This window comes from Lactuca sativa, chromosome 8 (genome assembly GCF_002870075.4).
Source record: "Lactuca sativa cultivar Salinas chromosome 8, Lsat_Salinas_v11, whole genome shotgun sequence".
NCBI lineage: Eukaryota > Viridiplantae > Streptophyta > Magnoliopsida > Asterales > Asteraceae > Lactuca > Lactuca sativa.
This window is the reverse complement of record NC_056630.2, coordinates 333353266-333369366: the sequence shown is the minus strand read 5'-3', so window position 1 is coordinate 333369366 and position 16101 is coordinate 333353266. Positions and strand designations below refer to the sequence as shown.

General features: G+C 38.9%; 2 protein-coding genes across 2 annotated transcripts; one reads left to right on the top strand and one right to left on the bottom strand.

The window, feature by feature from the left end:
- Positions 1–445: 445 nt before the first annotated feature.
- On the top strand, positions 446–2011 carry LOC111892017 (L10-interacting MYB domain-containing protein-like). Its single transcript, XM_052766796.1, has 7 exons — positions 446–460; positions 503–510; positions 604–611; positions 714–737; positions 825–866; positions 1370–1668; positions 1802–2011. The coding sequence occupies exons 1-7, from the start codon at positions 446–448 to the stop codon at positions 2009–2011; spliced, it is 606 nt and encodes a 201-aa protein (XP_052622756.1).
- A 2294-nt stretch (positions 2012–4305) lies between these two features.
- On the bottom strand, positions 4306–15804 carry LOC128128026 (uncharacterized). The gene is made up of 5 exons (XM_052766794.1): positions 15079–15804; positions 14719–14937; positions 14300–14613; positions 4632–4682; positions 4306–4531 (listed from the first exon to the last, which is right to left on the bottom strand). Exons 1-5 carry the CDS (start codon positions 15802–15804, stop codon positions 4306–4308), a joined length of 1536 nt encoding a protein of 511 aa, XP_052622754.1.
- Positions 15805–16101: the final 297 nt, after the last annotated feature.

The window sequence follows — 16101 nt, the reverse complement described above, 5'->3', positions numbered from 1 at the left end:
AAATTGGGCTAACTCGGTTAGACCTTTGGTGTTTGATTTGAGCTTTCTCGGTAAGATCTGCTGACCCAAATCGCTTCTGGCTCAATTTTTAAACAGTTGCTGACTGGAAATTCGACAATCTTGCCCTTATCTTGCCCCTGCGCCGTTATTATTTCTTTCCCCATTCGCTTCCCTTCCAGTGACCTAAAAGCACAGCAGCCGCTAGGAAGAACTCCACAACATTGAACGCCAAACAGTCGGACCAGTCGGACCTGTTCCATCTCACCGGACCTCCGCCGCTGGATCGCCGGACCTCCGCCACCGCCATCAGTGACGCCTTCTCGATCCATAACACAGGTTAGATAATTTTTTTGTTAATAATTTTCAAAATCAGATACCATTTATGCTTTGATGGTATGAAATTTGTAGTTCTTTATGAAATCAAATTAGTATTTGTTAGAATATTATGAATTTTCAACCTGTATGTTCATATGATAAACTTTTTTTTTGTTCTTTTTTGTAGTTCTTTGTGTACAAGAACTGAAATCTGAAATTGTTTGTTCTAATATGATGAATTTCGAAATTATATGTGAATTGGAAGTTTGTTTATGTTTTGTTTTGTAGTTCTTTGTGTATAAGAACTGAAAATTGAAGTTTTTTTTTCTAATGTTATGAATTCTAAAATTGAATGTGAATTGGTAGTTGTTTTTTGTTTTTTTTTTCTGAATTTGAAGTTTTTTCTCCAATTCACATTGGAAGTTTTTTTCTCCAGTTTATATTTTATAGCTTATGAATTGAAATTGAAAGTGAATTGGAAGTTTTTTTTCTGAATTTTGATTTTATAGCTTGTGAATTGAAATTGAATGTGAATTGGAAAATACAAGTAGGTTTGTAAATTCTCATTTTCAAGCCCACAATCACATGTTTTACAAAAATACAATCAAATGTTGTGTTTTTATGTGTAAAGTACAAAAGTAAAATTAATAATAAATAATTATTATAAGATTAATGGTAACCTAACTTTTTTAATAATCCAGTTGTTCCTTGAAGAGTGGGTGAGAGGGGGAATGCATGCAACATCACATGCCTTCCAATTATTGAGCTTGTGTTAGTATCAAAAGTATAAGCTATAAAATCAAAAATTGGGCTGTATTTTTTTCTAATTTTATAGCTTTGATATTGTTGACCTTAATTGTTAGCTTGTTATCTTTTGTCAAATTGTTAGCTTGAATATTGATGTTTTGTGACATCTGAAATTGTTTGTGTATAATTTATCAAATCATAATTTATGATGATGTTAACTTCCTTGGTTGAAAATTGCTTTATGTTTAAAATTGTTCTTTAACATGATAAAAACTATGATAAATTACTTTAAATATTAATGTTTTAGGATGTTGGTTTGGAACGAGAGTGAGGACAAAACTTTTTCTTGATGCATGTATCCATGAACTAACCACTAATGGTCGTGAGGGTTCTGGGCTTAAGGCAAGTTCATGGAAGACAATACGCGAAAAATTGATAAACGAACACGGTAAAGAGGTTGATCAGAAGCAAATGAGAAACCACTTTGACTACTACAAATCAAAGTATATTGCTTGGGTGAAACTCAAAAACAAAACCGGCAATATATATGATCCTACAAAAAATAAATTTAATTTGACCGATGAACAATGGAAAGAAGAGGGGAAGGTAATATTTTTTTAATCAATACTATTATGATTATTTTTATAACATATACTATTTGATTAAATTTATTTTTTTAATCAATACTATTATGATTATTTTTATAACATATACTAATATTTATAAAAATTGTAAACAGTTGAACAAGTTTGTGTTGTCACTGAAAACTAAACCCCTATTGTTCCCTGATCTTTGCACCAAACTATTTGAAGGGTCGACATCAACCGGATTTCAAAGTTGGGGTCCATCTTCTACACTCCCTCGTCCTGTAGAAGTGTTTAGTCCCCATGATTTTGATGATGATGTTCCAATGGAAACCTCAACACAACACGTAGGTGCAAGTGAATAATCTTCGGGGCGTTCAAAAAATAAGGAAGTTGGTGGAAACTAAAGAGTTGGTGGAAAAAAAGAGATGCAAGGGCATTAGAAGTTGAAGAGGAGATTGTCAAGCTTGCAAGGTCGTTAGTGGAAAAAAATGAAAGAATTGAAAAAAGTGAAATGGATAAGGATGTTGATGCGTGTATGGAGAAATTGAACAAAATGGAATGGGGAGAAGAAGATGAAAGACACAAGACCGCTCTTTTGCTATTTGGTGAAAGTGCTGATGTTCGAAAAGTTTGGTTACGACTTTCGCATAGTAGTTGTGAGTCGTGGGTGATGGGTGCGGGTAGGAAGTATGGTTACCTTTGATAGGTGCGGGTAGAAAAGTTTGGATACTAGTTTTTTTTTATGATGTTTACTAGTTTTCTGGATCCTATGTTTGATGACTTTTTTGGATGATGTTTACTAGTTTTTTGGATCCTATGTTTGATGACTTTTTGGTTTACTAGTATTTTGTTATATAACGTTTGATATATGACTTTTGTTACTTTTGATGTTGTTTACTCATTTTTTTGGTGCATTATTTTTTTTTTACTTTAACATGTTACCTAATTGTTTGTAACAGATCAAGTATGGTTTCTGATGGTGAAGTTGTAGTTTTTCTCTTACTTGTGTTTTATTGGTTGAGGTCAAACCGGCGCAGACTAATCAGAATTCATAGAATTAGAGATAACGATTCAAGCGGGTATGCATATACACAAGATTTGATGTACGGGGACCCTACACAATGTTTCGATATGATGCGTCTTACACAAGAGGCATTTGCATTATTATGCAACCATTTACCCAAAAAAAAATTGGTTGCAATCTAGGAGGACAATAAGCATTGAAGAGAAGATGGCTATCTTCTTACATGTTATAGGACATAATGAACGTTTTCGCATGGTTAAGGGAAGATTTCATCACTCCACACAAACGATTCATCAATGTTTTCACGAGGTCCTAACAGCAACGATGTGTTTCGCAAAAGAAATTATAGTACCAACAACTCCTAGCCCAACAATACATAACTCCGAACGACATAGACGGTTAAAAAATATTTTTTCCGGAGCAATTGGTGCATTAGATGGAACTCTTGTACATGCGGTTGTACCTGTTGATCAACAAACTCATTATAGAGGAAGAGGAAAAGGAGAATGTTTTCAAAATGTAATAGGAATTTGTGATTTTGATATGATATTCACCTTTGTTTGGGCTGGATGGGAGGGTATAGCACATGATTCAAGAGTTTTGAAAGAAGTTGCATTCAATTCTACTTCCGGATTTCCATTTCCTCCACCAGGTTTGTAATCTTTATATAATTTTTATTATCTATCTTCTTTATATAATACATTTCATTATATAATGTGTCACATTCTTTTGCAGATAAATATTACCTTTGTGATGCCGCATATACAAACACTCGTGGGTTTATGGCTCCATACCGCAATACTAGGTATTGGTTAGCCGATTTTCGAAGAGGCAGACCTTTAACTAGAGAAGAAAGGTCCAATCATGCTCATGCACAACTTAGAAATGTTATTGAGCGTGCTTATGGTGTATTGAAGGCGAGATTCCCAATCTTAAAACAAATGGCTCCTTATCCTTTTATAGTGCAAAGAGACATAGTCATTGCTTGTGTCGCGGTCCATAATTTTATAAGGAAGTACAACATAGAAGATGACTTGTTTAGAATTTTTGAGGAGGACACTATGGTTACTCCTGACGTCCAAGGTGGGGGAATCAATAGAGAAAACATACAAGGCATAGAATGGGGTCCAGAAGCCGTTGAATATATGCGTGTTTTGCGTGATCAGATTGCAAATCGACTACTTTCACCTACTTTACAATAAATTATGTTATTTTAAATTTCATTATGTTTTTATTTGGATATTAAATTATTTATGTTTAATTTACATTTTGTATGACATTTTTTATTTGTGTGTAAATTAGATTTTTTATGACAATATGTATGTTTTTATAATTATCCATCAATATATATAACAGCAGGGTAAAATGGTAATTTTTCATCACTCAGCACATTCAGTCAGATGTACAATCAAACAACAGGATTTCTTACCCAATCAGAATTTCTTACCCAAACAGACCTTTCTCAGTCAGCACTTTCTCAATCAGCAACTATCAAACGAGGCCTTAGAGTTTTTCCTTTATCTTCTTGGTCTTTCCGATTCTGGGTGTTACAATTACTCCTAGTACCAGTCTGTATTCGTCTCCAGTTCTCTTGGTACGCAAAAAAGACGGCACCTAGAGATTTTGTGTTGATTATCGCGGTCTCAATGCTATTACAGTGATGGACCGTTTCGTATTCCCACCGTTGATGAATTGTTGGATGAGCTTCATGGAGCCTCGGTGTTCTCTAAAATCGACTTGCTCATCGGGTATCACCAAATCCAGGTGGCATCCAAAGATACCCACAAAACGGCCTTTAGAACCATCGATGGCCATTACGAGTTTCTCGTAATGCCCTTCAGGCTCTCTAACTCCTTGTCTACATTCCAAGCAACAATGAACGAGTTTTTTTGTGATGCCCTTCGCCAATATGTACTCGTCTTTTTTGACGACATATTGATCTACAATTCATCTCTTACCCATCATTATTACCATTTCTGATGAGTTCAAAACTCTTAGATCGATTAGATCTTTCACAAGTGCGACAAAAGAAATCAAACAGTTTAAGATAAATACGAGAATGAACACAGAACAGAACCAAACTTATGCTTATGATTCAAAACTGAGTCACGCCTCAGCAGAGCTCGATGAAGAACTTCCGCTATAGAGGCGAGCTAGGGTTTACAGAAGATATGAAACAGAAACAATGAAAGCGATAACATCTAAGTCTGCATGCATACGGCTTATATACTAAACCCTAATACAAAATTATGCACGGCTGGACAGGCCCAATACCGGCATTCAAACTAGGCTGAGGACCGAGCCCATTACGCAATCCAATAGACTCAACAATCTCCCCCTTTGCGTCAAATGAGGCGAGAGATTATTTCTTCTGAGCAGGCCTCACCGTCTTTATAACTTTAAACATACGAGGAATAATGGCAAGAAGAGTTTGTCTGAATTGTATGTACCACCTCAGCATGTCAGTGAATAGCTTCTTATCAGCAGCACTATTCTAGTCACACCTTTGAATAATCTCCAAGATATGCTCAAGACAAGACGTTGAGAAGAGGTGTTTGTCAACAAGAGCAAACATACATTTTTGACCTTCGCCCCTGAGGAACATAACTGTGTGGTACTTTGAATCTATTTTTCCCTTGATCATGGTATTGACATTGCCAGATCTACCCATGGTCTTGATTGTTGGTCGCTTGTGTATGGCAGAGGCAATCTCCTGGTCCATCTTCGCTACCTCATGTATGTAGCAAACAAGCATATGCTTGACATGATCGATTATTGGTTGATACTCCTGAGGATTCGATAGAAGAATGTTGTTGAGGAGTATCCAGTCAGGGGGATTGAGGTTCGGTAGATCAGCAAGGGTAAAATGGTAGACTGAGCCTTCGGTTCCTCGAGTCACCCTGAATTTGACATTTATAAATTTCCCTGCTGAATAGGGCTTCATCACCTTGACTGTAGTTATCTTCTTTGAGCTCCAGGTCATGTATTGGGGTTGAGCAAACTCCAAGTAAAACTCCAGAAGATCCCTATCTACCTTCGGGTCCGGGGATGGAATGGCAACAGTCGAGTTGAAGCAGTGGAAGATGAATGCCTTTCGAGTGATTGGCATATCGAACTGTGCATCCTTGGAGTTGTCAAGGCCAAAGGACATTATTGGCTCGAGCCAGAGAACAGTTGGCTCGTCGATTGTACACCTCTGAAGAGAGTCCTTTGTCCATACAGGAAACATAGACTTTTTCTTCTCAAGGAGCTCCGCCTCCTTTCGCTTCTGCTCTAGCTCAGCTCACTGCTTGCTGGTGATTTCTTCCGTTTCTTTTCCAGAAGTGTTAATCTTCGGGACATGCTTCTTGGGAATCTCAACATAGACATCATCTTCATTGTCTGTGTCGTCTTCACCAATCTTTTTCTTCTTTTTATCCTTATTACTTACTGAAGCTTCATTACCCTTCGGTTCAGCAGCTGGTTTTGAGCTAGAAGGAGGAGGTTGCTTTGATTCTTTCTCTCCCCCTTGTTTCGGTTGGACCCCAGTCACCGGAACACCCTCGATACAGCTGAGAACGTCCAGTTTCGGTCTAAGCTTGTCTGCCAAATGCCTTCTGATAGTGATAGTGATAAGCGGATCATTAGCCTCAATAAGATGAAGAAGGTGTTGGGTTTTGAGCAATCTAACACTTCCTAAGTGTGCATGCAACCCTAATAAACCTTGGATCTATGTTTGTCTAAATACATGCAAAATAATAATTTTCCAAGGTTTATAACCTATCTAACATGGCATGGGGAACATTTCAACATAAAAGAGTTAGAAGAGATTACATACCTTTTGTTGTGTTGGGTTCTTAGGAGTTTGAGGGCCAAGCACCAATAGTGTGAATGCCTCAAATGGAATCACAAACACCACAAACTCTTGGAAAACTTTGAGAGAGTATATACACCTTGTATAAATCGGCCACACACATGCACACACACACTAGAACACTAGCTTTCTCTTAGGCTATCTTAGGCTATCTTTCATGCTCCATAAGCATGCTTATATAGTATGCATGGTTAGGGTGAAACCCTAATAACCCATGTCTTTTCCTATTCCAAGGATCCATGGGTTAAAAGCTCCATGGATCATCCATGGACTTCCACATAAGCCTAGCCCATTAACAAATGAGTATTAGCCCACACTATATAAAACAAATAGCCCATAATTTAATTAGTATTCCTTTTAATCTCTAAATTAATCCATAATTAATTTAAGACTAAAACTAATTAAATAACGTAACTTCATATTAATATATTATAACTCATAATATATTAATAAACATATGTGTATAACTCTCATAAAATTATCCATAATAGTTTGGATGAGATGCAACCCAAATGGACCATGCCGGTCGGGTCAAGTATATACCAAATAAGTTATGGACTTAGACACCTTATCCAACAGACTCCCACTTGGATAAGTCTAATAACTATATTTGCCTATAACTTCAGGAACCAACCAACAATCGTAGCTCTCGAAAACTCCCTCGAACAAATGAAGACTCTGTCGAACTATGAAGCGCCATTTTAGATAAGTGATCACATAATCCTCTGTTCTCATGATATCAGCCGGACAAACACATGGAACTATGTCTTGCTTATTGTCTAGCAGTTGTTTCTCGATTATCCGATTTGTTTGACGAAGAACTTCACTGAACACATCGGTTTAGTTCTGACCAGGCCTGGTATATGGGTCAACACAAAATCATCGAGGGGCCCGGATATCGCTTCTATTTCTAGAAGGAACAGATAAACTTCGACTGATATGCTTGTTCTACTACTTATTGAATTGTACACAAAGGCACGTTTTATAACATCAAGTTACTGATGCGTTTACGTGCAATCAATGCACAACCAACTCATAGGTAACAACTCATATCTCTAGGTTTAAAGATTTATATGATGTTATCGTCTCACGATCACTCGAGATAAATTCCATGAAGTGATACAAGTGAGCGTGGGTTTATACCAATACTCATAACTTATGAGTACTCATGAATGTTGCAGCAACCATTGCCATGCCTAAACACCTTTAAGGCATCTACAAACCCAATTCATGACAATCTTGATTCATACCTACTTCCGACGTATGATCGATTGTGGAGGTTTGAACAAATTAATTATTCTGGAAGTCAAAACATGCAAAACTGAAACAATAGCAAATAATTGACAATGATAGTAACACTTTACTCATAAATAAATCACAAATTTTATTCATCATCAAACGTCGATTACATTTTACAAGTTTCAGGAAAACTATCTAATCTGTAAAACTAATATCGTCCCTCAGCCCTATGCGTCTCGCATGCTGAAAATGCTTAACCCTCGTCAGTCCCTTCGTAAGGGGATCTGCAGGATTCTCATCTGACGATATCCTCCTTGTCACAAGGAGTCCTTCTTCAATCTTGTGCCTTATGAAGTGATATTTTCTGTCAATGTGTCGGGATCTGCCATGATCTCTTGGTTCCTTGGCTAAGATAACCGCAGCATTGTTGTCACAGAAAATCTCTATAGGTTCCTTAATAGCTGGTACAACTCCAAGGTCTCCGATGAAGTTCTTTAGCCATATCGCCTCCTTCGCTGCTTCACTCGCTGCTATATACTCTGATTCACAAGTCGAATCAGCCACCGTCTCCTGCTTGGAACTCTTCCAAGAAATTGCCCCTCCATTTAAGGTAAAGATCCAGCCCGACTGAGAGCGGAAATTATCCCTATCAGTCTGAAAACCAGCATCACTATACCCTAATATTCTCAAGTCATCACTGCCACCAAGGGTAAGGACCCAATCCTTAGTCCTCCGCAGGTACTTGAGAATGTTCTTTACCGCGGTCCAATGAGCCTTGCCAGGGTTCCCCTGATACCTGCTGACCATGCTCAAAGCAAATGCCACAACAGGACGGGTACAAGTCATAGCATACATGATCGAGCCAACTGCGGAAGCATATGGTAATTGGCTCATCTCAGCTATCTCAGCCTCTGTACTCGGACTCTGAGTTTTACTCAGTTTGGTATTGCTTTGGATCGGTAAATCTCCTTTCTTGGAATTCTCCATGTTGAACCTTTTCAACACCTTATCCAAGTAGATACTCTGACTAAGTCCAATTAGTCTTCTACTCCTTTCTCTTAATATCCTTATCCCTAGGATATAGGTAGCCTCCCCTAGGTCCTTCATAGCAAAGCACTTCCCAAGCCAGGACTTAACCTCCTGCAAGGTTGGGATGTCATTTCCTATGAGTAGTATGTCATCCACATACAGTACCAAGAAGCTAACTATACTCCCACTAGCTCTGACATACACGCAAGACTCATCTTCGCTTCTCAAGAAGCCAAACTCTTTTACCTTCTCATCAAAACAAAGATTCCAGCTACGAGATGCTTGTTTTAATCCATAAATGGATTTCTTAAGCTTGCATACTCTATTAGGGTACTCTGCATTGACAAAACCTTCTGGCTGATTCATGTACACATCCTCAGCCAACTTTCCATTAAGGAAAGCGGTTTTGACATCCATTTGCCATATTTCATAATCATGAAATGCTGCAATGGCTAACATAACCCTAATAGACTTAATCTTGGCCACCGGCGAGAAGGTTTCATCATAATCAATACCTTGAGTTTGAGTAAAACCCTTCGCAACCAGTCGAGCCTTATAAGTATGCACTTTTCCTTCCATGTCGGTCTTCTTTTTGAAGATCCATTTGCACCCGACTGTTTTACGGCCTGGTACATTGTCAACCAAGTTCCAAACTTGATTGTCATACATGGACTGTATCTCGCTGTCCATAGCCTCCTTCCATTTAGCAGACTCCGGGCCTGCCATGGCTTCCTTAACACTGCTAGGTTCATCCAAATTTACTAGTGTACTATCACTAATAAACGTATCACCTTCCGTAGTAATATGAAAACCATAATAAAACGAAGGTGTGTTCCTAACCCGTGTGGAACGTCTCGGAGGTACAGACTCGTCAGCTGGATCAACAGGAGTTTCTTCCTCAGGTTGATTGCTAGTGTCTGAGGTTCCTTCACCAATTGATTCTTGAATTTCTTCAAGATCAATCTGCCTCCCACTGTCTCCTTGGCTTATAAATTCTTTCTCGCGAAAGATCCCTCTTCGTGCTACAAAAACCACATTCTCACTGGGTCTGTAGAAAAGGTAACCGAAGGATTTCTGTGGGTAGCCGATGAAAATACACCTTTCACTTCGGGGTTCAAGCTTATCATGAGTTTCACGCCTCACGAATGCTTCGCAACCCCAAATTTTGATGTGGTCCAAATTGGGAACCTTCCCAGTCCACATTTCATGAGGTGTTTTGGTAACCTTCTTTGTAGGGACTAGATTAAGGATATGGGCGGCAGTCTCTAAGGCATACCCCCAAAAAGAGATTGGTAACGAAACTCGACTCATCATAGAGCGAACCATGTCCAACAAGGTACGATTACGCCTCTCAGCTACACCATTCAGCTGTGGTGTCCTGGGAGGAGTCAATTGTGAGACAATCCCACACTCCTTAAGATAGTCAAGGAACTCGGTACTAAGATACTCACCACCTCGATCGGATCGAAGCATCTTAATGTTCCTGCCCAATTGATTTTCTACTTCCTGTTTGAATTCCTTAAACCTTTCAAAGGTTTCGGACTTGTGTTTGATCAAGTAGACATACTCATATCTACTATAATCATCAATAAAAGTCACATAATACCGATTAGCGTCCCTTGTGGCGGTTTTGAATGGCCCACATACATCAGTATGTATTAGGTCCAACAAACCTTCACCCCTCTCACAAGTTCCAGTGAAGGGTGATTTTGTCATTTTTCCAAGTAGACAAGATTCACAACTATCATCTGATTTGAGGTCAAATGATTCCAAGATTCCACTCTTTTGGAGTTGGTCTATGCGTTTCTTGTTTACATGTCCAAGACGACAATGCCACAATGATGCTTTATCTAGGCTAGTAGAAGAATCAATATACAACACATTATTTCCTAAGTTGTCTACAATCGACACAGTTTCATACACGCCATCACAAGGTAATGCTTTAAAATAAAACACATTATTAAAGAAAGCATTAATACCACCACATTCATTATCAAACGAAAAGGTAAAACCTTGTTTGTACAAAGCATGAAACGAAATAATATTCCTCGCCATTTCAGACGAGTATACACATTTATTCAAATCTAATTTTAACCCATTATTAAGCAACAAGGTACAAACTCCAATCTTGGAAACAGGTGAAGCCTTCCTATTCCCCATGATTAAGTTTATCTTCCCGTGCTCCACATCCTCACTTCTTCTTAGGCCCTGCAAATCAGAACATATGTGAATACCACATCCTGTATCAAGCACCCAAGAGTTAGAATATGTTGAGTAATTAGACAATATAGTGTAAATACCTGCATAGGTGGGTTTCACTTTCCCATCCGTTAGATCCTGCAAGTACTTAGGGCAGTTTCGCTTCCAGTGTGCCTTTTCATGGCAATAAAAGCATTCAGCATCCTTTGGAATGGCAGAAGGAGTGACAGAACCGTTCTTAGTCTTGGATGAGGAGCCTTCAAGAGACTTTCCCTTGGTACCCTTCGAAGGGTGCTTCCTCTTTTTCCCTTTGCCTTGCCCAATAGCTAAAACAGGGGTAGAAGTTGGAGTAGGAGTAGTAGAGGTAACAACCGCTTTACCCTTAAGACCGGTTTCAGCGGTCTTCAAGAGTCCTTGAAGTTTGCTGAGGGTAACTTCCTCCTTGTTCATATGATATGTCATTCGAAAATGATCATAACAAGAAGGCAAGGAGTGCAAAATAATGTCAATTGCTAACTCCTCGGGGATGTTAACATTCAGCTTCAGCAAACGGTCCACATACCTTTGCATCTTTTGCATGTGGCCCGTGACGGATTCACCGTCCTTCATGCGGGTAGTTATTATGGAGGAGATTATTTCATACCGCTCCTGACGAGCACTCTGATGGTACCTTTCCATCAAGTCTTGGTGCATCTCAAAAGGGTAGAAATCTTCATATGACTTTTGGAGCTCGGCTGTCATCGTGGCCATCATGATACATGCCACCTTAGTAGCATCTCTCTCATGAGTCCTGAATTCAGCGATCTCCTCAGGAGTAGCAGTAGACTCATCAAGTTCTTTTAACTCCTTATCGAGGACATATTCCTTGTCCTCGTAACGAGTAACCATCCTGATGTTCCTAATCCAATCCATGAAGTTGGAACCATCAAAGATGACCCTCCCACAAAGATTCATGAGAGAGAAAGAACCAGTTGGGTTAGAGCCTGAAGCATTAGTGTTGGAAGACATCTGAAAGAAGAAAGTAAGTTTAGATTAGATATTTAGGATCCTTAATAAGACACCCAAATGTAATATTAAGGCTAGGATCCAATCACAATATATTACACTTAGAAGAGGGATGCCGTAATCTAAGCAATAATATATTTGAAAGGTAGGCGAATGACGATTCACCAATTTCCACCATGAAAACGAAATGATTAATTAGGTTTAATTGGATTTGAAATTCCTAGATTCTTTTGAGATTCATTGAACTTTTCAATGGCATGTTTCAATCTCGATTGTGCCCTTCAAGTTTTGTGACTGGGATGCCGAGGATCACAAAACAAGGTGTGAATAACCATGCTAACTCACTTGGTACTCCTAATATTATCACCTAATCAATGTGCCGGTTAACCACACACGCTCCATTGATCTATGACAACATTAAGTTACCCTTCGTGATCCTTACTAGTCTAATTAGTGTGCCGGTTAACCACACACACTCCACTAACGACTTGGTAAGGTACAAAGTGTGAATTCCATGGATTAGCACCATGTTCACATTTTCCTAAAATAACTAAGATTGGGAATTAAAAGAGTTTAGTTATTTTATAATATTCATTATACTTTTAATGAGGATTTAAAGTCGTTGTTCTACCCGTTCGGCTAACGACCCTCCACCGATCAAGCAAGCGGTGGGTGAGAGTATACACCCATTAAGTCGCCATTTTATAGGCAACAACCTTATACCCACCTTATAGACCGGCTTCGTGAATGAGGCCTACTAACGGTAAAACGACTTATTCTTATACATATATATAATTATTAACCATTAATGTTATAAATAGTATAAGGGTTGAATTTTAACTATTAAAACTCTAAGGTTTGGAATTAAAGTTTATTAAAGTGTGTGAAACTTTACAAATTCCAAAACTTGAGGACAAGTTTTGTAACTTTGCAAAACTCTTCATTTCATAACTTATGAATTAAAGGTTCATAAAAATGAAGACTCTTCATTTTCATGTAACTTATGTGTTTTAAGTGTGTGTTAAAAGAAAGTGACCTTTGGTAATCCATAACTTGAGGACAAATTATGGACTCCATTAAAACACATAAATGATTAAGAATTAACTCTAAACAATTCAGCAAATAATTCCTATCATTTTCTAAATTCATAAGAACATGAACATGATCATCAAAAATTCAAGAATTATATGAACACATAAAATCATGGATTTTTGATATATGCTATTGTAAATGGATTAGAACAACCATTACACCAACTAAAATAAGTTTTACAACACCAAAACAATTTAGGGTAATGTTTCCAGTCCATTTCCAGCAGCAAAAGTCGAGATTCTGCATTCTTTCGATCCTACTCGCCGAGTGCACGAACGGACTCGTCGAGTAGGTTGAAGTTTGCCTTGGACTCGGCGAGTCCCCCCAATGGACTCGGCGAGTCTAGCATGCAGACAGCAACGACTTCGACTTTTTTCACTATTTTGCATCAAGTATCAAACAAGCAAGCCTAGGCTCTGATACCACTGTTGGGTTTTGAGCAATCTAACACTTCCTAAGTGTGCATGCAACCCTAATAAACCTTGGATCTATGTTTGTCTAAATACATGCAAAATAATAATTTTCCAAGGTTTATAACCTATCTAACATGGCATGGGGAACATTTCAACATAAAAGAGTTAGAAGAGATTACATACCTTTTGTTGTGTTGGGTTCTTAGGAGTTTGAGGGCCAAGCACCAATAGTGTGAATGCCTCAAATGGAATCACAAACACCACAAACTCTTGGAAAACTTTGAGAGAGTATATACACCTTGTATAAATCGGCCACACACATGCACACACACACTAGAACACTAGCTTTCTCTTAGGCTATCTTAGGCTATCTTTCATGCTCCATAAGCATGCTTATATAGTATGCATGGTTAGGGTGAAACCCTAATAACCCATGTCTTTTCCTATTCCAAGGATCCATGGGTTAAAAGCTCCATGGATCATCCATGGACTTCCACATAAGCCTAGCCCATTAACAAATGAGTATTAGCCCACACTATATAAAACAAATAGCCCATAATTTAATTAGTATTCCTTTTAATCTCTAAATTAATCCATAATTAATTTAAGACTAAAACTAATTAAATAACGTAACTTCATATTAATATATTATAACTCATAATATATTAATAAACATATGTGTATAACTCTCATAAAATTATCCATAATAGTTTGGATGAGATGCAACCCAAATGGACCATGCCGGTCGGGTCAAGTATATACCAAATAAGTTATGGACTTAGACACCTTATCCAACAGAAGGATGGAGTGAACATCTGCAGCAGAACTCCTGATAACCTCCCTTTCTGACTTGAGGTCATCAATATCAGCATTAGCAGTACGCAGCTTGTGTGTTTGCAGTTTAAGTTGGGTCGTACGTCTGTCGAGCTCATCCATAATCCGATTTTCCATAGCTAAGTCCGCTTCTAGTTGAGTTAAACGTTCTTCGACATTAGCATGGAACGATTCATTAGCTTCTTCAATGGCATGGCGTGCCACTTCAATGTTCGAGCACTCAGATTGAAGAGTCTTTTGAAGATTCTCTACTGAAGTGTTGACAGTTTCAGCATTCTAGGCAGCAGCAGCCTGCAAGGAATCTAGAAACAAATGAGCTTGTGAAACTAGTTTATCGACTTTTGCGGTCGCTTCCTTGCACTCCTTAGTAGAGGCATCAACAGCAAGAGAAGCCTGTTGACATTGGGAAGTGGAGGCTTCAATAGCCTTGGCTGCAGCAAATAAAGAGGCACTACGTTCAGCAACGACCGAAGAGAATAAGGCTTTTAATGCAGCGTCTGAACAAGCTCCAGAGGAAGAGGAGGAAAGCAGTTCATCAAGCTTGTCGTTTACTTCCTTGAGATGATGTTTTGTTATAGGCTCATCGTTATCATCCTCGCTCTGTACACGGTAAGGACTGAAATATGTGGAATCGAATTCCAAGTCCTCACCGCCCACGATAGGGGTTGTTTCAGTAGATTGTGTAGGAGACATCGGCTTTGAAGAAGGAGGAGGTTCGGTTGTGAAATTAGGTTCGGTTACAGGTGGATTGGGAACAGTAAAGTTTGGTTTAGTGGTGGTAGTGGTAGTGGTTGTATCTGTGAAAATAGGAGTGGAAATGGGAATTGTAGTGGAGGGTTGAGAGGTGGTTATTGGAGAGACAGGAGGGATAGAAACTAAAATGGTAACAGGTGGAGGTGAAAGAGGAGAAGAACGAACCGGAATTCCTGGAGTAGGGGAGCGAGGCGGAGTGTCACCTCGGCCTGAAACCTCTTCATAAGAGCTTTCGCTCTCAGATTCTGAAGGAAGTGCGTTCTTCTGCATAGGAGGAACATATTCTGAATCCGAACCACTGGAGGATTGAAGAATAAGTCTCCTAGCAGGCTGCTTCTGCTTTTTAGGTTGAGGTTGGGAAGTAGCAGCTTTATCAGTTTTTCGCTTCTTGGGGGTCTTCCCCTTGGTTGGTTTTGTGACCAGTCCATCCTTCTGTGTGTCTGGCTTCTTACCCCTCTTGGCTGGCTTGTCAGCCTCTTCAATGGAACGAAGCATTGTCGGTGTAAGCTCTCTTGGACCAACAGATGAATGCTTCCTATATTGTTGAAGAACGTTACTCGACGCTGAAATACGACCGAGCATAGCTTCAGGAATAGGTCCGATGAATGAAAACTTTATTGGATCAGTGATGATGATTTCGTCGTGTGAAAAGTGGCAATAGAGGAGAGCAAGGAGTCCGCCATTATTGGGACACGATGACGATCCATTGCCCATTTGATGATGAGAGACCAAAAACATCCACGTGAAATCTCAGAATGCCTCGATGAAGAAACAAGGCTTTGAACCAACTATTGCCAAATAATAGACCCGTAATCGAGGTTAAGCCCATTGTACAACCCATACAGCACTGTCATGAATGACTTGCTTGCACCGTCAAAACCAACGCTCCTCTCAGACAATCCCTTGAACAATAGTGTGAAAAGGCCATTCCATTGAGGAGGAAGGCAGGACTTCTTGAACTTGGTGACATTTGTTAGGGTTTCAGTATACCCCATCTGATAGAATATAGTG

Excerpts from the sequence above, each read along its gene's own strand:
- LOC111892017 (XM_052766796.1), top strand. Across the intron at positions 867-1,369 it reads GAATTGGAAAATACAAGTAG|GATGTTGGTTTGGAACGAGA; the intron begins GTTTGTAAATTC and ends TTAATGTTTTAG. Across the intron at positions 1,669-1,801 it reads AATGGAAAGAAGAGGGGAAG|TTGAACAAGTTTGTGTTGTC; the intron begins GTAATATTTTTT and ends AATTGTAAACAG.
- LOC128128026 (XM_052766794.1), bottom strand. The coding sequence starts at position 15,804 with ATGGGCAATGGATCGTCATCGTGTCCCAATAATGGCGGACTCCTTGCT. Across the intron at positions 14,938-15,078 it reads TTACTGTTCCCAATCCACCT|AGCGAGGATGATAACGATGA; the intron begins GTAACCGAACCT and ends TACCGTGTACAG. Across the intron at positions 4,683-14,299 it reads GATGTTCACTCCATCCTTCT|ATCTAATCGATCTAAGAGTT; the intron begins GTTGGATAAGGT and ends CACTTGTGAAAG.